The following is a 26,125-nucleotide window of genomic DNA, read 5'->3' on the forward strand; positions in this document are numbered from 1 at the left end:
CTCTGAGGCATGTGGTGCATTAGAAGGAAGCTGGTCAAGAATCCATATCCCCTCAATTTTCCCCTGCAGTTGAACTTGCACTTTCTAAATTTTACTCTGTAACTCATGAACTGTTTAATGCACTGTACTGATGCCCCTGATCTGTTTTCATTTCATTTTATTGAAATATCTTTATGAAGTTTATTATTTAATGTCATGTTGTGTGACTTTTAAGACACTGGATGCCGAAATAAAGTATTTATTGGAGAAGGCGAGTTACTTTAACTCTTCGATCTTGGCGCACAGATGTTTTTATTTTCTTAATTAGTATACCCGTCAACTATACATTGACAAGTGGAAGCCAGTTGGGAATTCAGAATGACCACATTTTAGGCAAATAATATCCACTGAAAGTTATTATATGTACATTCGGTTTATACATATTCATGTTAGGCACTCCAAAAAACCTGCATGAATTCACTATTTGGTGATATAGCTAACCCATCCCTCTGCATTGATAAGGTATCTGCTGGTTGTCATGATGTAATTAATGGTGCTTTGTCCATATTACTGGCAGCCTCTGCTGTTATGGCAGTAAATGAGAATAATAGGTAAAAAGGTGTGCCCGCAAGATCCTAATTTATGCCAACAACATTTTTTATTTCTTTTCTTATGTGTGTCTGAAACATTTAATGTGTGTATTATCACAGGTTCATCAGCAGGGTCACCAACATTTAAAGTTTGCTCTGTTTTCTGGACTGACCTCAAATAACGATAGACATACATCAAGAGTAATCAGTTAGATAGCAAACATGGGCACTTTCTGAATAATTACTAAAGAAACAAAACATCTTTGAGGTCAGATTCGAACCAACTAAGGCAGAGGTCTTCAAACTTTTTGATGCCGGGACCCCCTCTTAAAAATTTTTAGGTGTAAGGACCCCCTCCTGATAAAAATTTCTAGAACCTGGTACTCCTAATCATCAACAATAATAAACATCCCCATTTCACACAGCCAATAATTTTTACTGTGAGGAAATAATATTAAACAGTGTTTAGCAAATCAAAGATCAGTGAGTGTGGGGCGTGGTAAAGGGTGTGGCTAAAAACAAAGGTCCTCATTTATTAGGAATTGACATGGGGCAGGGCTGCAAGTCTTCTTGCTACACTGCCACACTCCAATACAAAAGGGCAGGAATGGACCGTATTTATGAAATACAGTACATTTCTGTCCTTTCCCCCTGCGCTGGTGCACAATTGCTGCCTAGTGCCAACATAGGCAGGATTGTATTTGTGCAGGAAGGGGCACCTTCCTGCACAAAAACAATCCAGAAAGGCATTGTACCTCTTTCTACATGTGTGGCAGATAGCAGCACACATGGAAAGAGAAAAAAACAAGGAGAAATTAAAACATTTCTCCTCATTATGCGTGCTCTGGGGAGACGTAAGGTTTTAGTACTGCTCCAGTTTACGTGATTTTGTAAATCTGGGCCAGCGTCAAAATCCATCTGTGTTGCATAGGAACACCCACCACTACTCCCGTGGAACACCTCCTTGACGCAAAGTAAGGCAATGCAGCGACTTGCACTGCCTTGCCTTACTCATGTCTACAAGGCCATTCAATCCACTCAGGGTGGCTTTGAGTCAGCTCATAGGTACGATTGAGAGGCTTGTGATGCTGGAGCATCAAAAAAAGTGATGCTCCAGCAGCGCAAGCCTCTCATAAATAAACCCAAAATATTCTAATTTTTTTTTTTAATTCTTTCACCGCCAGGTAGCTACATATAAAATATTAGCCAGCTGAAATGAAAAATAAATAAAATAAAGTTGTTACTCATTGGGAAATGCACTGTAGTGCATTATGAAACCTCTATTAGTTAATGCACTGCAGAGGTCTGTGTTTAACCGGAGCGCAACAGAACTAAATCTTTGTTAGTACAGTTGAGAATAGTGACTGGTGTATTTTTAGTGCCATGAGGTCACAGCCTGTGACAGAAAGCACTGTGAATATATAAAAAGGCATTATTTTATACTTGCATTGCACGCAGTATAATAGCTGTCCCTTCAACACCTCCAGGTGAAGTAAGCGCTGTGTAAATACAATTACAATTAAAAGCATGCACTTTACAGTTCAGTTGTTAACTCTTCGCACTACCACTCAAAAATAAAAAGTGTTTGTCCTCACAAAGCTTTGATCATTTAAAGCTGCTCCCAAGCACCCTTTACATTTGCAGATCAGCTCGTAGAGCACATTTGCTTTTCATTCAGGAAGCAGTAGCCCTGGGCTGAAAGTCTCCTTAGCTGTCTGTGCGGCTTTCACAGCACAGGATACTCAAATTAAAGTTCATCTGAGGTATTTTAAGGATCAGCTGGGGGAATGTGTGACCCCCTTTCCAGGTCTCCACGGCCCCCCTGGGGGTCCCAACCCACAGATTGAAGACCTCTGAACTAAGGCATACTACTATTCTATTGTATGTATCTTTATTAGTTTGATCTCATGCCAATTAGACAATATAAACCATGTATTTCACTACATAAAAATCAACAATAAAACTGCTCTTAGACCTGGCAACTTTTTGCGTGTTTCCCCTGTCTTTTTGCCTTCTGCACACTTTACCACTGCCGATCAGTGCTAAGTGCAAGTGCTCCCTGTGTAAATGGTATTGCTGATTGGTTTTTCATGACTGGCATATATGATTAACTGGTAAGTCCCTAGTCAAGTGAATTATGTTTGCCCAGTGCCTTTAAATCAAATGATACTAGTGGGACTGCAGCACTAATTGTGCCACCCACATGAGAAGCCCTGTAACCATGCAGTGTCTGTGTGTGCAGTCTTCCACTGCCAATTCGACCTGGTAAGTGTACCCACTTGCCAGGCCTAAACCTTTCTTTTTGGTAGCCCCATGGGAAGGGTGCAGTGTATTCAAAAGGTAGGACATGTACTGGTGTGTTTTACATGTCCTGATAGTGAAATACTGCCAAATTCGTTTTTCACTATTGCAAGACCTGTCTCTTCCATGGGTTAACACAAGGATTGCATTTAAATTTCTCTTGAATATAATTTCCCATTGGGAGCAGATAGAGATTTGAGTTTGGGGTCTCTGAACTCACAATTTAAAAATATATCTTTGGGTAAGTTGGCTTTCAGATTGCCAGTTTCAAAATGCCACTTTTAAAAATTGGGCATTTTCTTGCGTAACCATTCTGTGCCTCTGCTTGCTTGTGGAATCCACGTCTGGGTCAAACTGACAGCTGGGCTGTTTGTGAATTCCCTCCAGACAGTGACACAAAGGGAGCTGAGTAGTGTTCTGCATATCCTGATGAGTCTCCTGGGCTAGAGGGGGTAGGGAGGAGTTGACACCGGCACCTGAAAGGGCTGTGCCTGTCCTTACACAATGCAGTCACCAGCCCCCTTAGGTGTGTCTGGGGCTGGGCCTGGGCTAAGCAGGATCTTGTCAATAACAGAGGCTTTTCTTTGAAGTTTGCCTACTACAAAGGCAGAAATGGGTATAAGTAGTGGACCCAAAACCCTAGACCTTTAGAATACTTCTGTATCAAGAGGGACCTCTGCCAAGAAGAGTGGAAGAGCTGGAGGAGGAGTACAGTCTCTTTGCTGTGTGTGCTTTGCTGGGTTGGCCTGCAGTTGCTGCTTCTGTCTTAAAGAGGGCTAAGACTGGGCTTTGCTGTGTATCATGCTTGTGAGGTTTCTCCAAGGGCTTGGAGTAGATTTTGCCTCATTTTGGAAGTTTTAGGGATATCAAAGACTTCAGTTTCATCTGCCTACAGCACTGGGAACTGTGTGATTTGTGCTGCAACAGAAGAAAAAACACTGCAACGCCACCAACGATGCCGCTGACTGCACCTTGACCTGACACCGCCCCAAGGACCTGTGCTGCGCTTCGCACTGCAACTCTGGTCCCACGGCCGCCACTACCGGATGCCATCACCAAGCCCCTGCTTGCATCGAGACTCGTGGGCCCCGCACTACACATCACTTTGCTCACACCGCAGCCTTGGCATCCATGAAAATGCAGTTCTATGCTGATACCAACACCGCGGCCTGTGGACACCACTTGTGAGGTACACAACGCTCCCTCCCATCCTGTACCGCAGCTCTGGTCCACCTAGGCCAGCGCCATTGACTCCAGCTTTGTCAACAGATGGCCCTGTGTGCACCGTGACCCGTGTGCACTGCACGCAGCCTGCCCCGTGCCACCGCCTTAGGCCTATCGATGACAGGGCTTCAGCAACGACGACACCTCTGATGGCACCGTGACCTGGAGACATCACATGTTGCACTGTCCACTTCACGCCACAGCCCTGGTCTTGCCAATGCCGCAGAACGCCATCACCGAGCTGCTGCCTGCACTGTGACCTGTGGGCACCGCACATCGCATCATCCCATTTTGCATCACAGCCCCGATGCCTTCAATGCCAGCGCTCCTGACGTCGTCATCAGCCCGGTGTTCAATCTGCAATACGTGTGACTTCAAGGGTCCGATGACCTCTGCACCGACCTCTGGAACCAACGCATGCAACACCAGTGATGCCTCACTCTGGATCTCATCGCACTGATGCCGCTGCCTGCACCCTTAGCGTGAGGACACAGGTCATGATGTGCACGATGCACCGCCTTGCCCCGCACTGCAGTCTCGGTCCACCGACGCCAGTGCCCTTGACTCCAGCATTGTCAACAGACACCCCTGTCTGCACCGTGACCCGTGGGTGCCACACATAGCCCTCCCTGCACTGCACCTCCGTCATGGGCCTACCAACAACAGAACTCCAGCAACAATGACTCCGCTGCCTGCACCATGACCTGGATATACCGCACATTGCACCGCCCTGCTCCACACCACATCCCTGTAATGTCGATGCCACGGGACACCGTCACTGAGCTGCTGCCTACACTTTGAGCTGTGGGCACCACAGGTCGCATCATCCTGCTTCACACCACAGCCCCAACGTAATCAACACCAGCGCTCCTGAATTTGTCATCAGCCTGGAGTTTGATCTGCAATGTGTGTGACTTCAAGGGCCCAATGACCTCGGAACCGACACCTGTGACACCAGTGACACTGCACTCCGGATCTCATTGCGAGGATCACAATGCCCTACATTTCCAAGGTACTCTTTGCGGGTCTTCCCGACACTGTAGCTGGCCCGCGATGTCGCGGCCAGTCTGAACTATTGGATTTGTTGTTCACGACGCAGTGATAGCCCCAGTCTGGGCTATCGACTTCAAGGAACTGTATTTTTTAATTTAATTCTTGCAAAAGTCATATCTTCATGATTGTATGTTGGATTTTTCTCGTTTTGGTCTCATTTTACATAGATAAATATTGCCTATTTTTCTGAAACTGGTGTGGTGTCCTTATTTATTCTCCCTATCCTGACTAGAGTGAGGGTCCTTACTTGGACAGAGTGCAAATCGACTGCCAACTAGAGGTCCCATTTCTAACAGTGAACATTCCAATACCTCAGATTAGGGAGCTATAAACCAGAGCTGTGATAAAAAACATGTATACATGATATAAAAAGATAATTACAGTGTAGGACTAAGCCCTAAATCAAATACATAGCTAATTGAACGGCACAGAACAAGGCCTGAAATTGTCAAATATATATTATGCTAACAAATTTGTAAAAAAAAAAATGACTTAAAAAACGAATTGTGCAATACCCGCAAAATGTGAAAAACTGCATGACAATTCACTTGTCACACAGATAAGAATTGACAGTAACAACGAATTAAGCAATACTGCCAGAATGTGTGAATCAGCATGAAAACCCACCTCTTAAAATTAAAAAAGAGTAACACCATAATAAAATACATACATACCCACGATAAGCAATAAAGTGCAAAGATCATCTAACATTATTTTGCTTGGGAAGAAGTCAGCTTTTCAGCTTAAATGGACAGGAATTTGGACAAGGCCCAGCATACTGACATATTACTGCAAAGCAAGATTATCCTCACTAGATCACTAATGCGACAAACTTGTAGTTCTCTAAAAACTGGCAACAACAGGTGACACCTTGTCATGAAAAACATCCAAAAGACAATTATTTGTGAAAGCGACAGTGCATCATGCTTACAAAAAGGGCAATAATCCCTATTCTGCCCAGCCTGAGTTGTCCGTGTTCATCTGATGAAGGCGGGAACCTGACTCAACCAGACCTTTAGGACCCACATCCTGACCAATCTACTCTTGATATTTCTCAAATAGGGCTACATTTACCCACTGTAATCTGTCTCCAATAAATGCTGCAAATTGATTGTCTTATGGACATCGGCCCGATCACTCTGTAGCGAACACTCTTTTATTAGGCGTTTTAATGATTGCTTCTGTTGGAGCACAGACATGTTTATGGGAAACCTCTGTCTATATTTAAAGAGAATATTAGTAAGGCCCTACTCAAGCTTCAGGGCACTACTCACTGAACCTGTGGGTAAACCCAAATTTTTTTCCAGATAGTTGTTTCTATGATTTGCAGGTGCTTGACATATTTCTCTAACAAAACCTTGCAGGTGTAGAGTAACAATGGAACTATTTTTGCATTAGACACCTCTGTCAACATGTCTGCAGTCCTATGGCCCAAATCCAAATCCAGTCTCTGAAGCATATCCCCAATGGACTTGACACTTGATTATTCTAGCGAAACATGAGCCCAGAAGTCTACGTTGTGGCTAAAACACATCTAGGTATCTATATTAATTTACCACCTCCAGTTGAGCACTGTTCATCCACCACCTAACCCTCAGTGGTTGCCTCTTGCCCTTTGAGAAAACCATGATCTTGTTTTTGGCCATATTGATCTTTACATCATTTCCCTAGCAATAATATGAAAAAGCATCACGTTACAGCTGCAGCCTGGCTAGCGTAAGATCAAGTAACACCATATCGTCTGCATAGACCAATGCATGTTTATATTCCCAACCCAGCTTGGGGGGAAAGGACCTGACCTGGCTTAGGCCAATCACAGCATCCGCTATATTAAATTGAGAAAATGACAAGCGTCAAAATACACCCCTCCCTTAACCCAATTGGGGTGATGATATTTTTGGACAAAGCCCCATCAGCCCCAAGTTCGACTCTGGTCCATGAGTTCTCATGCAATTGGACTGCCAGCTTTAAAAGACCCTATGGGTAGTTCCATCTGGCCATCTTTCCCCATAAAAGAGATCTATTAATGGTGTCAAACAAAGTTGAGAAATCGATGTAAGACACAATAAGGGGCTGTTTCCATTTGAGGGCATAATACTCCACCAAAAAGCTTTAATATCACACGACCATCCTAGGTGAATACCCTTTCCAAGACCCTATTTGGGTCAAAGGAAGAATTCTGGCAATACTCGCCAATCTTCTAGTAGACCCAACAAGTGCCTGGCATAGATTGTACTCGGGATGTCCAACATTGTTATCAAACGATTATTAGATGGCAATGCCCTATCACCCTTTTTAAATAAAGGAACCCTAATTCTGCCTTTTCAGGTTTCTGGAAAGTTTTGCCACCCAATTATTTCAGCAAATAATGACACCAGGGTCTATGCCCAGGGGTGAGGGTTAAGTTTAATAATGTCAGAGGTGATGCCATTCAGCCCTTGCGCCCTTGCGCTTTTGAAGCCTTTAATTGCTGCTTCAATTCCACTTACTGTAGGAAGCAGGGTGCTCTCTACCTCCCCCTTAAACCGCCAACTCGCCTGTGGCCTCCTTGAACCACCCCCAGCATCAACTCTGGCTTTCTCTTTCTAACCTCCAGATTTGCCACATTTCTTTCCTGAAATCTTGCCTGTGTTGTGCTATCAAATTCTCCCTGTGTCCCCCACCAGTTCTAAATGTCTTGCCTGAAGGGGGCGTGGCCAAGATGGCGGCGTTAATGAATGCGTCTGAAGGGGCTCTGCCGCTTGGCCCCGGAAAACAGCATAGCGCACCCGGACCCCCATCTCGACCGCTCCTGAGCGCTTCAGAGCTCTGTCGTGACCGGGGAGCCGAGGAGAGTGGCCCGACGCTGAGGCGGAGCCAGCGAAGGGGCTGCTCTGGGCTGGGCCATTGGAGAGGCCTGAGACACACGGGCTGCGCTGCCTGGTGGGGACGGGGCCTCCGACCCACACGTGACGGGGCGAGACCCCGAAAGGAAGACACAGCTCCGGCCACAGAGACGAGAGGCGAGCCGGGAGGCCCAAGAACCAGCAATCGGCGGCACAGGCCGTGGAGGTAACGGGTCGGGGGACGGAGTCTGGATTGTAAGGCTGCGGTGCGCGACAGGGCCCCCCCTGGCCCTCTGAAACATTGGCAAGCCTGGTTGCGGGCCCCTGGGAGTCCCGAAGAGGATAGGTGGGGAAAGCTGAGCCTCCCCTGCCCCCTTGATACATTGGCTGTCGGCAGTCATGGTGACCATGTGAGCAGACCAGTGGGAAGCGAGGACTCTGCGGGGTTGATCGCCCCGCGGTGGTACACAGCAGTGGAGCACATCAGAGGAGGTTGCCTTCCTACGAGTGCTAGTGTGGGACCCCATCGGGGGGCAGAGCAAACACGCCGATGCTCCCGCCCAAACACAAGGGCTTGCAGACAAGGGAGATACGGAGGATGACAGGGCAGCACCAGTTATAAAAGGATTCCTCACATCCTTATTCAACTCTCTGAGGACAGATCTTTAGGAGCTGCGAAGGGATTTCTCCCAGGAGATGCATGAGTTGTGTGCTGATCTCACCTCATTAGGGGAAAGAGTGTCCGGTATGGAGGACAAGGAGATATCCAGAGGTGACGAACAACTCCAACAAGAGATCATTTGCTTGCATAAACAACAGGAGCAACTGAAGATAGCGACCGAGGATCTGGAAAATCGTTCCCGGCCCCACAATATACGCATTAGGGAGGCTCCTCATGGGGCTGAAGGGGACAACATCAGGGAGTATGCTACGGCTTTGTTTCTCTCACACCTGGGCCCAGAGAGTAAGCAGGAGATCATACTGGACCAGGTCCACAGAGCGGGCCGACCACAGGGAACTGAGCGCACCCTCCTGACATCCTAGCGTGTATCCACAATTTCATGACGAAAGAAGATATTCTCCAAAAGGCGCTGAATCTACCCCAGATCCATTTTAGGGGGCACACCTTACTGCTCTATCAGGACCTCTCTCTACTTACATTGCAGAGGCGTAGAGAATTTAAGCCCATCACAGACTACCTCCAGCTAACTCCACACCTTACAGTTGGGGCCACCCCTTCTGACTTATATTCCGCTGGGCTGACCAGATATGACAGGTGAAATCGCCTTACAAGGCCCGATGGATCCTAAACTTGGAAGAGGCCAGAGAGTTGCCCTGGCTGGAGATGGAAGGAACAGAAATGAAGACCACCGTGACCATCATCCACGGAGAGAGCTCTCGAGAGACAATCTGTTCTGAACAGCATTGCTGCCAGCATCAGCCCATAGTCGCCTTCTGCTGCCAGATATTGATGGGGACATCCGTGGGCCGTCCTGAAAGCCTGGAGGTGACGGGCACTGACGTGGGGCCTGGATGGCGGGGCCGCTGGATGTCGCACTCCGACTCTACGAGATAACCCCAAACCTTCTTCAAAACCTAAATTTTTCCCCGTAAACCCCCACATAGACACAGCATCTAGGGCTGCCTTCGGGTCTGGAGTACTCACAGTACATGGATACCACAGCTTTAAACCATGCATCCATACACTTGACACTCAAGTGCCTAAGCCTCAATGACTGAGGGCTTAATAATCCCTCGAAAAGATTGGCGATTCTCTCCTATCTTGAGCGGTCAGGGAGCCATATATGCCTGCTACAAGAGACACGTCTGCTGGCCAAAGACACATACCGTTTGCGCTCCAAATGGTTCCCTTAACAATACTGGTCTTCAGCTCCCACTAAACAAGGAGGGTTGGCGATCTTGGTTTCTAAAACGTTCCCTGGAGAATTCCTCGACAAGATTCATGAGATAAAGGGCAGATATTTAGCTTACAGAGTGAGAATAGACTCATTCCATTTCACAATAGCTAACATTTCTGCACCTAATACAGAACGAGGCATTCATGACGCAGGCTCTCTCTTCGACACTCACCACCCCCAACAGAGCTATACTCGTGGCAGATGACTTCAACCTGGTTATGGACAACGACCTAGATTGGTCAGGGCAACGACACAGGCAGACGGGGGCTCTTACTCCAGCAGGCCTGCAGTAGCTCGCAGACTGCGACTTATAGGATATCTGGCAGAAGGCTCACCTGAGCCTTCGAGACTATTTATTTTACTCGGCTGCCACAAAGACTTATACACGCATAGACTATTTTCTGGCTTCTTCTGAGTTTAGATCCCAGGTCCAGGAGACCACAATAGAGCCCACAATAGAGCCCCATGCTCTGGCGTCCCTATAACGTTAAAAGCCCGACTCAATCTCAGCCGAGATCCGGGTCCTGGTTGGCGTTTTAGGGATACGATATTGCAATCACAAAATGCAGTAGACGCGCTGAGACAGACAATTACAGATTACCCTAGCCGAAATGATGATGGGCATACCCTTCTGACGACGCTCAAAGTAGTAGTACGTGGAGAGGTGATTTCGCTCTCGACAAGGGAAAACAAGGCTTTTGAGAGAACAGAGGATGTCGTTAGAACAGAGGATGGCTGTACTGAAGCACTGCCAGAAACACACGGGAGCTCCAAGAGGCTGGAGGGACTGGAGAAAACCTGTCTCCAATTGAAACGATTAGACTGGGATCGGGTCGAGTATGCTATAGCACGGCTCAAACATAAATACTATATAGGGAACAATTGCTGTGGGAAGCTACTTGCCCACAAACTAAGGGCACAACTCCATGCTTACACCATCAAGATGGTGCGCTCCCCCTCTCGGGGAGAGGCGCGCACCGACATGCAAATTGCGGAAGTTTTTTCTGAATTCTACAGAGAGTTATACGTGGCAGACACCACAATCACCCTCGATCCCTCCGCATATCTCACTGACTGCACAATCACTCCACTCTTAGAAAAGGATGTAGCTCTCCTTGTCAAACCAATTCGAATAGAAGAAGTGATTTTGGCCATTTCCCGTCTTAAGGTCGGGAAGTCACCAGGTCCGGATGGCTACACTCCTCTTTTCTATAAAACGTTCTGTCCTGAGCTGGCCCCAATACTCACACAACTCTTCAACTCATTCACAGAGACCAAAACTCTTGCTACCAGTTTGCTAGATGTGATTGTCCCTGTAATTCACAAGCCCGGAAAGGACACGGAGGAATGTGGCTCGTACCGGCCCATCTCCCTTCTACACATAGATGCCAAGCTGTTCACTAGCATCTTAGTGCAATGCCTCAACCCTCACATGCCGGGCTTGTTGACCCAGATGAGGAGGGTTTTATACCCCATCGACAGTGTGGAGACAACACCAAGCGACACAAATCACGCAAGGAGGCACTCCTCCTTACTACTGACGCGGAGAAGTTGTTTGACTGAGTGCATTGGCCTTATCACTTCCAGGTGTTAAAGCGTTTGGGGGTTGGTCTGATACTTCTGAACTGGATAAAATGTGTTAATCAAGAACCCAAAGCGGTGGTTCGAGTCAATGGCACGTTGTCAAGGCCATTTCCGATAAGAATGAGACAGGGCTATCCGCCTTCCCCGCTTCTATTTGCTCTCTACTTGGAGCCTTTGGCACAGAGACTGCGGGCCAAATTCCCTTATAATGGGCATTAAATTTGGGGGCAACTACCACCTTATTAGTCTCTATGCAGATGATGTGATCCTTACTCCCTGCACTCACTGACGCTCTACATACATTCGGTTCCACTTCAGGCTTCAAAGTAAATGCACAGAAATCGCAAATTCTGAACCTGTTGGTCCTCCCTAACTTCCCCTTCGTCTGGACATCCTCGCATGTCCCGTACCTTGGCATTGACCTAGCAACGACGGCCACAAAAAAAGCCCACATTAATTATGCTGCTCTGTCTAAGGCTGTAATAAAAGACTTGGAGGTATGGGGTAAACATAAACTCTCCTGGTTCCGCAGAATTGCTACAATAAAAATGACAATCCTGCCACGCATACTATATCTATTCCAAACACTCCCCATCACTCCACCACCTAACACCATAGCTGCGCTCCAGACGGCATTATCAAAATTTATATGGGACCAGAAATCTGCACGCATCTCGCGCCACACACTATACCTTCCTAAGACTGAGGGGGGGTCTGGTGGTCCCATGCCTCTTGGAATATTTTCAAGTGGCTCAGTTACGTTTCATGCTAGAGTGAAGCCGCCCGCTCACCGAGAAACACTGGTGTTTCATGGACCAAGCTGTTGCGGGGTCCCATATATGGAAGGACCCCTGGTTGCGGCCAGACACAGAGCGACGTGGTTATACCCTTCCCCTATCACTAGCGTGACCTTTCGGGTCTGGGACGTGGTGGCGACCAGAAGCGGTTTCATAACCTTTCCCTCCCCTATGACTCCAATTTGCGCGAATCCCGACTTCACCCCTGTCCTGAAATCCGATGGCTTTCAGCTATGACATGACAGGGGATGCAGGAGGGTGGAGAGCCTATTCGACACAGATGGCATTATACCCTTTGAACGCCTAAAAGAAGCATATGGATTCACAGAAGCAGACAGATTGGCATATTATCAAGTTAGACACTGGGTGCTCCAGCCCACGGTCAAGCCCCTAGTAGCGAGAATGCTCACGGCATTCGAGAAGTGGCAACTGACCAAAAAAGATGGCAAGCGGCTGATTTCAGAAATCTATAAGCACCTTCATACAGCCACACCATCTCCCAAAACTAAGGGGCAGAAAAGATGGGAGATTGAGTTGGAGAGAGACCTAACAGAGGAGGATTGTGAAGTAATACAGTATAGGGAACATCACGCAGCCCACAACATACCAGGGATGGAAACAGCTTATAAGTTAGCAACATATTGGTATTATACCCCTGCAAGAATACACATGTGGGATCCCACTAAATCTGAGCTTTGTTGGACGGGGTGTGGAAACACAGGCACACTTATACACCTGCCGTGGCACTGTCCCACGCTGAAACGATACTAGAGTAATATCCTAGACGAAATAGTTACAGTATTCCACACAGAGATTCCCAGATTCCCAACATACACTATTCTGAGCTTGCCCATACCTCTCATCTTCCCCCTCCGCTCCCTGAGAGGATGGCAGACCACCCTTGCCCGCAACGCGGTTCACCAGACGATACTAGCCCTGTGGGGCATGGACAAGATTCCGAGCTACACATCATGGCTCCACAAACTCTGGTTCATTCTAGCGATGGAGAAATTATCGCTGGCGGCTGAAAAGTTAGCAGAAGAAACGGCGGCATTGTGGGGACCCTTTATACAGATTCTATCTGCTGAATTTAGTGAAATTACTTGCCCTGCATATTTAAAGACCCTGCATCTGCTGCAGGACAAGTGATCCTCACTTGGGTAGTCAGAGCCACCTGTCTGGGATCTGAATCCTGGGGGAAAGCGGACAGCTAGTCTGAGTGCCTGTGGAAGTGGAAATAAGAACATTTTGGCGTGACGACATGGGGGAGCTACCTCATTTTTTTTCCTGCCAATTGTTCTTCTTGATTGTTGACTGATTGGTACTACTGTATATGAGATAAAAACTATAGCAGCTCTCTCTGACAAAATCCATATTAGATTGTATTAAGGGAGAGTCACCAACGCTGCCGGCCTGTAAGGTTGTAGGCATATACCATGTTACTTTCTCTCTTTCTTTAATTCAAAATATCAATAAACAGATTTGATCCATAAATGTCTTGCCTCTATAAGGGACTACTGACTATCACTGTGTTACTAATTGGCCTATCGTTGTACCTTGCTGGAAGTGGTGTCTGGTTTGGTTCTGACAGAATCTGCATCATAATGACTTCTTGTTAAACATTATCAATCTCAAGGTGGACTTACCTGACAATAAGCAGGATACCCTGGAACCATAATGATTCTGTGAAGTACTCACATCTCCTAATGCAGTGTGCTGGACACACATTACCACAGAGGCTTCTCCATTGAGTAATTTGTGAGCTTTTGATAGCTGTGTAGCCTCTTTGTACAGCTCTCCTGTGTGCAGCCAGCCTACTAAATTAGATGTTTTTGCTCATTTGAATTATTATATGTGTGTACTTTTAGAGCTCATGAGCTGATGTTTGGAGAAAATGGTTGAAATTCCAAAATTTATTTTAAGTTGATATTTAAGTGATAATCATATGGCAATTGGGAGACTTATTGCTGATATATTACCTTGATGCCCAGGGCATTGCAACTGTGGCTATTATGAATTATCAATATAAAGGAATTTTAAATTGTCAAACCTTTTTACTGTTGGCAACACTCCTGATGTACTGAGGTGATCACTGCTAGTAATCTTGCATAGGGTTGCACACTAAGGTAAACCTTTCTGATGCTGTCATTACTACAACACCACTACTAGTAGCTCAGGATGATTTTCAAAGTAGCTTTTATTATAGAAAGGTTTGGCAACTCCTACATTAGCTCTTGCCTTTGCTAGCAGCATGGACACAATAGGCTCAACTATTCAACCACAGAGGTGCCCTGGTCACCATCTAATCACAATATGCACCCCTGAAATCTCTCACCAGAATTAACCACTCAAATCATACTTCCTTTCTCAATTCAGTACAATAGCCCAAACAAAGTAGTGAAACAAAGTAGTGAAATATGTCTTATGAGAACTGACAACTAGCCCCAAGTTCCAGTCAAGTGCAGCAGTACGAACAAAGCCAGATCAACTCTTTGGAAAGGCAAGCACTAGAAGCTCAAGCTACATTAGCTCAATAAGACTGGGCAACAGACAAGGTGGTCAGCCAAAGTTTTGTCTCTGAACTGGAAGAACTAAAAATAAATTGCTTAAACTTATAGTGATTTAAAAAATACCCAAGCCAATGACCAACACAACCAATCCAGGATGCTCTTGGAAAATCTACTAGGAGATGGTTCAAAGGGCAAAATGTTGTATCTCACAATATAAATGTCATGACTATTGAACTGCACATATATTGAGTTCACAATATCAAGTACCAACAGAACGTCAAGGTGAACATACATAGGTAAGTAAAGAGATGCTATGTTTAACTCCACATTTATGTACTTTGATGATATGTTGATTTTGTGGAGTTGAAGTATGTGCAGGCTTATAATTAAGTTTTAAAAATGTGGTAAAACTCCTCAATCAAGCAATTCTTTAACAATATATTGCAAAATCCAGAATTAGCCTCTAATATGGTTTGTACCTCTACCCATCATTCTGAGAATCACCTTAACTTTTTAGAGATACAAAAAAACAAAAGATATGCAACACTTTCCAAGAAAAGAATGTCATAATTGCCTCAGCCTACCCACTCCACCATAAATGCAACCATCCTCGATATTGCTCTCACCAATTAGCCTTGCTAATTCAATGTGAGTTGCAAAACAAATCAAGGCATTGGACATTGTAAATAAACTGTGCTCTGCCGAGTCTTCAAATACTGCTTTGGGGGTCCTGCACCTGACTTCACTGAGCTAAACACCACAGTCCTATATGGCATAATCCAAGAGCACTAGAGCAGGATATAGTAACCCCCCAATAAAGCTAAACCCCCTTCCTTTTCCTTTTTAGAATGTGTGGGGAAACCCACCAGACCTTACTTTTTTTAAATACCTAACCTCTGTTAACCCTTACACTCCCCTGAACCCAAGAAACCCCTTACCTTCCTTTACTGTTACCCACCACTGAACACAAAAAAACCCTTAACCTCTGTTTCCCTATACCCACCCCGAAGCCTACCCCGGAGCCTACCCCAGAACCCTGAAAGACCATTACTTTCCTTTACCACTATCCACCCATAAACCCTAAAAACTTTAACTTAATCTACACCTTTACCCACCCCTTGTCCGTAACCCATCCCTTAGACCTTCTTTTTTCAGTGACCTAATAATTATGTAGTTTAAATATTCAAAAATGCCCCAAAATTGGCCTATGTGGAACTTACCTGCATGGTACTTACCTGTGTAGTAACGTGCTGTGGGTTAAAGACTGCTGGGTAAAAAATTTATACCACTACAGACACACAGTCATGACTCAGTCTAACTATAACAGATTACTTCAGAAAGACTGTCTTAGAAAATTTCATGGGCAGCTAAATGGGCAACATATCATGCTTGTATTGTGTTGTGTGACAGCATACTTGGTGGTTTAGTGAATCTCGTCCCTATGACTCCGCAATATCTAGATGTAAACTACTACAACTTAATATAAGTAGTGGTTGTGTCCACTGTAGTTTTTTTCCTGCATCATTTAGCTCAGGTGCTAATTTTGCTTGTTAAATTAATTTTTGTCCTGGTGATTTGACAAACAAGGATACTTACTGCAAACATGGTATCCTCGTTTACGTACTCTATGTAAATGCATGGCCTTGCTCTGTGTAGTACATCGCCAGTACATCAAATGCACCTTCAGTGTTGCTGATACAGGGAAAGGTTTGTATATGTAGCATATCTGGTTCTGCAGTTACAAATCCCTTAGAACAAGCAAAGCTACATACATAATGACTATATAAGCACACAGTCAGTGATAATAAAATTATTTATTGAATTGTAAAAACAGAGAATCATAGGGCTCCTTGCACACATCAATGTTAATTGTTAGACCTTGCATTCTTTGGGTGTTCTCCCCTGCCTTTTATGCCTCTGCTTCACATGTTTTGACTGTGTGCTGGAATGGACTTTGTTTTTGCAGTTTTTGGTACTTTTGGTGCTGACCAGTGCTAAAGTGCAAGTGCTCCTGTGTAAGTTATATGTGTAATTGTCTTATCCCTGATTGGCATATTTGATTTACTAGTAAGTCCCTAGTAAAGTGCACTAGAGGTGCCCAGGGCCTGTAAATCAAAAGTTACTAGTGGTCCTGCAGCACTGGTTGTGCCACCCACATTAGTAGCCCTATAAACATGGCTCAGACCCGCCACTGCACTGTCTGTGTGTGCAGTTTAAACTGCCAATTCGACTTGGCAAGTGTTCCCACTTGCAAGGCCTAAACCTTCCCTTTTTATACATGTAAGGCACCCCTAAGGTGGGCCCTAGGTAGCCCCATGGGCAGGGTACAATGTATATTAAAGGTGGGACATCAACTTATGTGTTTTACATGGCTTGACAGTGAAATACTGCCAAATTCGTTTTTCACTGTTGCAAGGCCTATTTCTCTCATATGTTAACAGCCAATAAACAATACAATTTACACAGGGAGCATATGCACTTTAGCACTGGTTAGCAGTGGAAAAGTGCCCAGAGTCCTAAAGCCAACAAAAACAGGTCAGAAAAATTAGGAGAAAGGAGGCAAAAAGATTGGGGATGATTCTGCAAAAGGGAAAAAGTCCAACAGAATCCCCTACCAGCCTAAATCCTCGGGAGACCAATCAATTCCTTGATGAACTTCCCTGATTGGGGCAATAGACCAGGGACCATGGCCCACATCAGCAGCTGCATTTTCCAGTTCTATGCCTTCCTATCTCCAGTTGGATCCCTCTGTCCATACTCTCATGGCCACCTAAGCTAACCATGGGGAACCTTTCTCCTCATCTGCAGATACTATCTGTGCAGCACCTAACCTTACTTTGCTCACCAAGGTATCCCGGGGGCAGATAGTAACACCATGGCCACCACATTGGTGTGGCCAACTCTTCCCCTGGGGTGTGACTCCTGAACCCCCCCAGGGGCAACTCTGTCCAACAGGACAGCAAGCCACAGTGGCCACTGGCAGGTGTCAGGATGAGAGCCAGACCCCAGGCCTTTCAAGGCTCTCCAACCATAGTGGGGGGCAATAGCCCCAGGTGCCTGGCAGCCTTTTACAGCTCTCTCTTCCACCAGGTCAGGGATGACAGCCTGACCCTGGTCATCCAATCTGGGGCTCTGTACCCTCCCTCTAGGAGCGGCACCCCCAGAGTCCAGAATTGTCAGGCTGCTTGTAGAAGCAGTGAGTAAAATGGGGTGTAATTACAGGGGATAATGGCGCTCAGGAAACTGGTTAGCCAAATAACAAATTAGGGGTTGCCTACACAAGGGAAGACACCCATCCCTTCAAGGTTCAAAAGAACCCAACAAAACTTCACATGATATGTGGCCCCCCCCTTCACAAGTAATTGTATCACCAATCAAATCAGTCAAAATTCAAGTGAGTAAAGTTCAAAAAGAAACGCAATCTGAAATTTCCAATCTAGTCTTAATAAAGTCCAATCAGGTCCAGAAGTTTATTGGATCATATCTTCAAAATTACAGCTTTCTTCATGGAAATACATTCTAAGCCGAAGCAGTCCTGCACAATTCTCCCACCAGTGCATGGATGTTAACCTGCAACTGGTCTTCCAACCTGGGGTCTATGTACCTTCAGGTTGGACCATGGCCAGGGGCTAGGCTTCCCTCCCCCTGCCCTTCCTTCTGGGGTCCTGCAGCCCTCAAATAGGAGTGGCCTCCCCAAAATGCAACACGGTAGGGACACTGGTAGCAGTAGCCCCTCCCTCCAGGTCAGGGGGGACACCCTGAACGTGGCCCTTCAATCCAGGGTCTGTACCCTTAGATTGAACTGGGGATAGGAGTGATTCTCTCTCTCTCCTGCCCCTATTCCCAGGGTTATGCACCCCCCACCATGGAGAGTACCCCTAGAAGTCACACCAGGGGGGTTGATTGGGCAAACTACCCCCCCTTCAGTTCAGGGATTACCCCTTGCACCTGATCCTCCAGTCTAAGGTCTGTACCTTCAGACTGAGCCACTGCCTGGCAACCCAGGACTTCCTGTGGAGCACACCTACCCCCTATAAGGGAAACACCTTCCCTAAGGCCAAATGAGAGTCTGGCTGGCACTGGTCCTCTGACCTCTGCCCACCTGGCAGGGTATAGTTCCCCCCAGCCCAGAAATGGTATCACCAAGGTCATTCCTAGGGGACTTTGATCTCAGAGCTAACCCCTGACTCTCCAGGTTCTCCACTGGGCCCGCAACCCCCTCTCAACCCTCTATCTGGACTTCTGCACCCCTTCACTAGGAGTGGTAGCACAAGACATCAGAACTGGTGGGACGCTGGCTACAGCCACCCCCTGTTCTCCTAACACTATGGGGTCTCCCTTAGCAGATGTCCCTACAGTACAGGTCAGGCTCCCCTCTTGGTGTTCCCTCATGGAGTCCTCCAGGACCTGGGACTGGATCTCGGGCACCCTGGGCCTCAGTTCAACCCCATTCCCTCTCCTCTGAGAGTGGACATGGGATCCCTCACCTATCCCACTACACTGGGACTTACCTGGGACACTGCAATCCTTTCCCACCTCACCTGGTTGGGAAATACCTAGACCACTCCCCTCAGGAGCACCCTCAAATGCCCCTTCAGACTCTCTGGTACTCACCCAGAGGTCTGCCTCCAGTGCAAATTCTCTGGGGTCCGAGAACTCACACTCCTCCTGGTGTTGGCGTAGCTCTGGAAAACCAGGACTGGACATATGCTCTCCAGCAATTACATTACTCAGCCCCTCACATGAATTAACCAAACTACCCTTCTCCCAACCATCCAGCGACTCAGCCTTGAAAAAGTACCCCACATCACCCTCCTGAGACTGGTGAGACAGCACCTGACTGTCCCTGTCACTCAACCGACACTCTTCTGGGATGTCTCCACACTCTATAACCAGGACTTCTACCTGGGGGGAACCCCTCTCCCTGTCACTCTCACCTAAAGCCAGTAGAGTGTCCCTCACACTACAAGGAATATGATTCCCCATGCCAGTTCCCCAGTCCAGCCCAGGGACCCTGCACATCACTGGAGCTATCTCATACCCCTAAACCTCCTGGTGTGTGTAAGCCCCCTCTTTCAAGTTGGGCACCACATCTTTGTGCATGTGTAAGTCTTCATTACTGAATATAGAATTGTTGCTGCCACCATCTGAACTGAATTTAGCCCTCATGGCTTCCAGCTTCCTCAATCTTAGCTCATAAGCCAAGATTGTATTTTTCTCCTCTAAGTCCCGTCTTCTCTGCTCCATCTCCACCTAAGCTTCTCTAATTCCAACTGGTGAGCCCTCTCTGCTTGTCTGTCCCGCAACTCCTCAGAAGTCAGACCCTCAGAGGACCTACTGCTACGTATCCTGGAGACACTCCCCCCAGGTGTAACAGATACCTCCACTGCACCATTGTGTATACTCTGCACTTCCCCATCCTCATCCTCCTCCTCTGTGTGCCCTCAGCCTTTTTGACTGTCACCCAGGCACTCAGTGCCTTGTGCAGTTCCTCCTTCCTGGTGGAGCCCTTAACAGGGCAGACAAGATCCTTACAGAACTGTTTCAATTGAGCAACTGAATAACTTTCCCATTTCCCTATTTCAAAAACAGCTCCAGCTGGTGCATCTCTAGACTGAGACATGATGGCAACAAGTGCAAAGTTCCAAGGCAGAAAGAGTTCCAAAAGAGAAGCTCAAGAGTCAATGAAAATATCACCAACAATATGGAAGCACAAACAAAAAAAAGTCCAAAAGGAGCAAAAGCAAAAAACAAGCTGTATGTGGTCACGTAATAGTCTGCACTGAAAACAGTAGTGTACACTTAATCACTGTATGTCAAGTACAAATACAAGTCCAATCCCAACCGCTGATCACCAATGTTAGAAATCTGTTTTTTGGTTGGCAGTCAGGTTACCCCCTATCCAAGCAAGGGCCCTCACTCTAGTCAGGGTAAAGGAGTGTCACCCTCAGTTAACCCCCGCTCACGCCATTGGTAGCTTGGCACGAGCAGGCATGCTTAACTTCAGAGGCAATGTGTAAAGTGTTTGTACCAACACACACAGTAACTCAGTGTAAACACTACAAAATGACATAACACAGGTTTAGAAAAATAGGTAATATTTATCTAAACAAAACAAGACCAAAACAACAAAAATCCAACATACACAAGTCATGATATGAATTTTAAAAGAATAAGAGTCTAAAATTCTTTAGAAAACAGTGAGAATGCTGTTATTTCACAAAAGTACCTGGGTAGCATCAAAATAAAGCCACATGGTCGACTGTGCATCGAAAAAGGCCAGCGATGCGTCGATGTCTCACTCGCAAGCGAGGCCATGCATTGTTCCTCCTTCAGTTGGGTCGACGTGCGTTGTTTCTTCTCTCCCACAAGAGAGCAATGCATTGATCCGGACAGGCACCTCAGGTTCGGGCAGGCTTTGCGTTGTTTTTCCACGCCCAGTGTTGTTGCATTGAAAATCCAGTCGCACGGTATCCCAAAACCGCGCTGAGTGGGGGTTGCGTTGTTATCAGCCTCCGTTAGCGGGTGTTGTGCGTCATTTCTCCAGACATGTGGCATTGATCTTCCTACCGTAATGCAGGTGGAGCATTGATTTCAGCCGCAAAGCCGGTGGCGCGTTGTTTATCAGCTGCGTCACGGAAGGAACATCGAAAATTACCCCACACAGTGGTCTGTGCATCGATTTTCAGTCTTTGTCGGCCAGCTTCACCTTTCAAGGGCACAGGAACTGGATAGGTCACCACTTGGCAGGGCAGGAGTCTCACCAGAGAGTCCAGGTGCTGGCAGGGGAAGTCTTTGATGGCCCTGAGACTTCAACAACAGGAGGCAAGTTCAGTTCAAGCCCAGGCAGATTCTTCACAAGCAGGAATGCACAACAAAGTCTAGTCTTTGTCCTCTTCCACAGGCAGAAGCAGCAACTGCAGGATAGCTCCACAAAGCACAGTCACAGACAGGGCAGCACTTCTCCTCAGCTCTTCATGCTTTGCACGCCTGTCTCCTAAGTTAAGTCTAACTGCTCGTGGGCCAAGCTACCAAGAGGTGGACAAAGATTAATTTACTAAGACCTTGACTGGAACGTATTTGTGATTGTGGCCTTATTACTAAGTCTAGGTACCTACCTGTCTTTACTAATAAACCACTTTCCAACCGTCATCACATCCCAAGTTCAATATCAAAGGCCCAGGCATAGTCATTGTTAGAAACTGGGTTTCTGGCTGGTAGAGGTATGCACCTTTTCCAAGCAGTAACCACAATACTAATCAGGGCAAATCAGATACACATCATAAATTAACCTGTGCTTACCCTTTGGTAGCTTAGCACAGAGCAGGCAGGCTTAATAAAGAGGCAAGTATTTGTGCAACGCTTCAAACAGTAACACAGTGAAAGTTTGTGGGAAGACCGCCCTCAGGCTCACAGGTCTAGCACGCATCAAGGCCTAGATTTCCAAACACTGCATGGGGGGCATAATACTTGTTTAACACGGACCCGACCCAAAGTGTTGGCTTTGTATTTACAATCCAAATGAAATCACGATTTGCGTTGAATTGTAATCAAAAGTAGCACAGCGCCACACAGCACAATGAGCTGCCATTCGTTAATTTGTATCAAGGAGGCATTCCATTTGCGGTGCATGGGCATTCCCATGAATCCAACCAAGGATTTTGATGCACAAAGACTTGAAAACATAAATTTGTGCCAACATCCTGTTACTCCTGCAGCCTCGCTTAAGGAGAAATAATTTTGTTTCTACTAATTTTTAACTCTTTGCATGTGTGATACATATTGGAGCACACAAATAGGAAACTGCCTTTCAGCTTACTTTTTTGCACACAGTGGTCCTCTGCACAGTAGCTATTCCGACGACAATATAGACACTGTGGTGCAAGGGTGTCTGTATTGCCACTTAACAGCATAAAGTGCGCCAGCTCAGCAAGAGAGCAGAACAACACTCCGTCTTTGTGGTTATGGTGCTCTTCTACTTTCTCCCCTCCAAGCAAAGCAGCTTCACTGGACTTAGTATACAGGCAGAGGATGAATATGCCCCTAGTGTCATAATGCAGGACACAGGCACAGCAGTGCAGTACATTTACAGAAAAGCACATGTAAGTACTCTCAATATACAGGAAAGGTTTTACCTGTCCTGGCTCCTTCCATTAGTAAAAAGTAAACTTGCATATGCACCACTGTCATATGTGACAGGATGAACAGCACTTATACTTGTGTCTCCTGTTACCCTAACTCACTAAGAATTATTGAACGAAACTGAATGTGTGTGCAATGCCCACTGTGAAGATACAGGCTAGCTTATGCACTTGAGTCTTGATGGGGCAGGAGGAGCTGTATATGAACATCAGACCTTTGTATATAAACATGTAAAGCTGCATGTGTACCGACCTTTCTGTGCAGGGGCATGGGTGTACATTGCAAAAGGGTACCCTATTTTCTAAATTGGAGTGGGATTTTTATTGTGTTATGTTCTCACTTTACTACTGTTTAAGTGCTCCATAAATACGTTACACATTGCCTCTAAGTTAAGCCTGACTGCTTTGTGACAAGCTATCAGAGCGTTAAACACAGGTTAATTTAGTGACTGTTTGTGTTACTCCCTGAAAGAGATTATGATTGTTGCTTGGGTAGGGATCACCCCCACCTCAATCAATAACCCAATTTCTTACAGTTATATATATATTCACTTTAAAAAAAGGTTAGAAGGAGGCTATAGTTAGGCTCTCATTCTAAGTGTACAACACCATAGAAGTTCACCAGTTATAGTTGAAGTTATCTCAAGTAACTATAACTCGTGCCCTAAGGTAACTATAACTCGCGCCCTTGCCATGCAGTTTTTTCATCAAAATTTTTACTGCAAATATTACAGTGATGTTATCAATTATGTTATCAAAGATTTCATGAGTGCCCTAATTTGTGGGGTAATTAGCAGTGCATGGTGAGGGTTATAGTTACGTTAGGGCACAGGACTGTACTGCAAACATTTACCCACTGTATTTACGATCCAACTAATTTCCATTACATATCAGAAATGTTTCTCATTGGAATGATATCAACAACATTATTCAATCACCTTTCCATTGGTCTGATCTAAATTCTAATCATCTTTTTCTTTCTGCATAAAAAGCTCCCAGTAGCTGCATTGTGACAGAATGGGCAGAATGGGATGAATGTAGCTCCACCTGTGGACTGGGCATGAAAAAGCGACACCGGATGATAAAAATCACTCCAGCAGATGGATCTATGTGTAAAACCGAAACAACAGAAGTTGAAAAATGCATGATGCCTGAATGTCGTAAGTGAAAATAACACAATAACGTTACTTAACTAACAATTTCTTCACAATATAGTCTGTGAAATGCCTTTATATCATGCTGAATTTAATTAACGATGAACAACAATATACCGATTCTATTTCAGTCCTAATGATACATTTCCTCTCTCGCTATTTTAATAGTACAAATTAGTGTTTTTTTATTTCAAACCATAGTTTATCTTTCCTCGGTCTATTTTAAAAAATAAAACGTTTAACTTCCATTTAGTTTTCCCTTTCTGGTTGAATTTGGTTTTATTTCATATTGTTTCTTTCTTTATTTTCCTTTGTATACATTTGTTCAATGTGCTTCGCTCTCCTTTTGGGTTATATGCAATATGAACATAGTCTAAGTACTTGATTGCGTTGCATTCTTGTTGTTTCCACAGCTATCACGCCCTTTCCTTCTGTTTTCTTTGCATGTACCAGTCAAGTACAAACACTTCACTCCTTTCATTAGCCCTTTCAATTTTTTTCTCTGGCTATCCATGTCTCATAGAAGAAATGCTGTTTTTCCTTCAGCACTAGGTAAGCATCTCACACACTCGGAGGGTGAGAACTTTTCTTAGAAAACGAACTTTCAGTGACATTAGAAATAAAAATTAGAAACTAGCAATAATGCAAATGAACACAAGAAGTGGTGGATTCTGAGTGCACATGTTAAGTGTAATTCCGAGCAATATACTGCAAGAAAAGATAAGCTAAATTAATTATAGAGAGTATTAAACGATAATCTAATTGTTCAATAAATCATATTGAATAGCAAAAGACAACCTAACGCTGCGTTCAACGTTTACATTTAGGCAATAAACACATTACAATTTAGTTTGACAGCAAGATGTGGCGAGTAGGTGTAGAAATGCTACGATTACTTACTGGTAATAGCGTTACTCTGAGTCCTTCTCTCACGATGAATCATATAGTGAGGCCCCTGCACCTCTAATCACAATCACTTCCCAATGTAAACTCCCCTACTCCTTATTTCCTGTTCCATACCAAGCCCAAGCACCACACAGTTGGAATGGTCAAGGGGGCGTGAGGGAGCACCTGATTTATGATGGCTAAAGAATGACTCAGAGTAATGCTATTACCAGTAACTAATCGCACCATTACCTCCATGTCGTTCTCGCTGTGATGAATCTCATAGTGAGTTGAACCAAAGCCACAAAATGGACCAGGTCAACTGCACAGAATATGCAAACACAAGTTTAATCAAAAAGGGAAAAAATGGTTACAACACATAAGCCAAAACCGTGGAACCCAACAAGGAGATGAATGACCAAACTGCTGATATGCAAGCGGAATCACGGACCCGATCCACCTGCACATCATCTGAACGGAAGGTCGACCCCTATCTGGGCAGGACCAAAGTACACAAATAAAGTGGAGGGGACTCAACACCCTTTCACTCCTACCAGGCAGAACAGAACGGCCTTCCGCACAGCCAGCAAATGGAGCACCACCTTCACGGTACACCACAGATCAGGGGAAAAATAGAGAAAGGAACACTGCCAGCTGACAATGAACAGAGAATTTACCTTTGGCACAACAACAGGGCCCAACCAAAGAACAATCATGTTCCTCAAACACACCAAAAAAAAGGAGACAGACAATGAGCCTAGAGCCCCCAGCCGACGAGCAGACAAGATAGCCGCTAGTACTATGATGGAGTCACCAGCACAACCAGAGCCCTCCACCTCTTGTACCTGAACCAGACGCCTCTGAATCAAAGTAACAGAGGGAAGCTAACAACAGTATTGCAACCAGACCAACGGTCTAAGACACATCAGGCACCCAACCCCGAAACCGACTAACTGTGGCAAACACCCGGGAAAAAAACCAACCATGTCCAAATGGAGACTGCCTGCACAGGTGCTGAGCCAAGCTCCATCAGATGTGGAAAATCTACAGCAACCTCAAGTCCTGGCAACCTCACAGAGTGCCCAGAACTATCTGGAATCGGGACCCAACAAAAGCACAATCTCAAAGGGAACCAGCTGTGACTACAGTGCAGTTACACAAAA

At 45.6% G+C, this 26,125-nt stretch overlaps 1 protein-coding gene across 2 annotated transcripts in view; it reads left to right on the forward strand.

Annotated features, from left to right (window-relative positions):
* SPON1 (spondin 1) overlaps positions 1-26,125 on the forward strand; it is a 1,167,370-nt gene that overhangs the window by 1,069,151 nt on the left and 72,094 nt on the right. For both annotated transcript variants that reach the window (XM_069223539.1, XM_069223538.1), the window contains exon 13: positions 23,916-24,083. In XM_069223539.1, coding sequence (XP_069079640.1) covers positions 23,916-24,083 — 168 coding nt within the window. The remainder of the gene's footprint in view (positions 1-23,915; positions 24,084-26,125) is intronic.

Source organism: Pleurodeles waltl, chromosome 3_1 (assembly GCF_031143425.1).
Source record: "Pleurodeles waltl isolate 20211129_DDA chromosome 3_1, aPleWal1.hap1.20221129, whole genome shotgun sequence".
NCBI classification, from domain to species: domain Eukaryota; kingdom Metazoa; phylum Chordata; class Amphibia; order Caudata; family Salamandridae; genus Pleurodeles; species Pleurodeles waltl.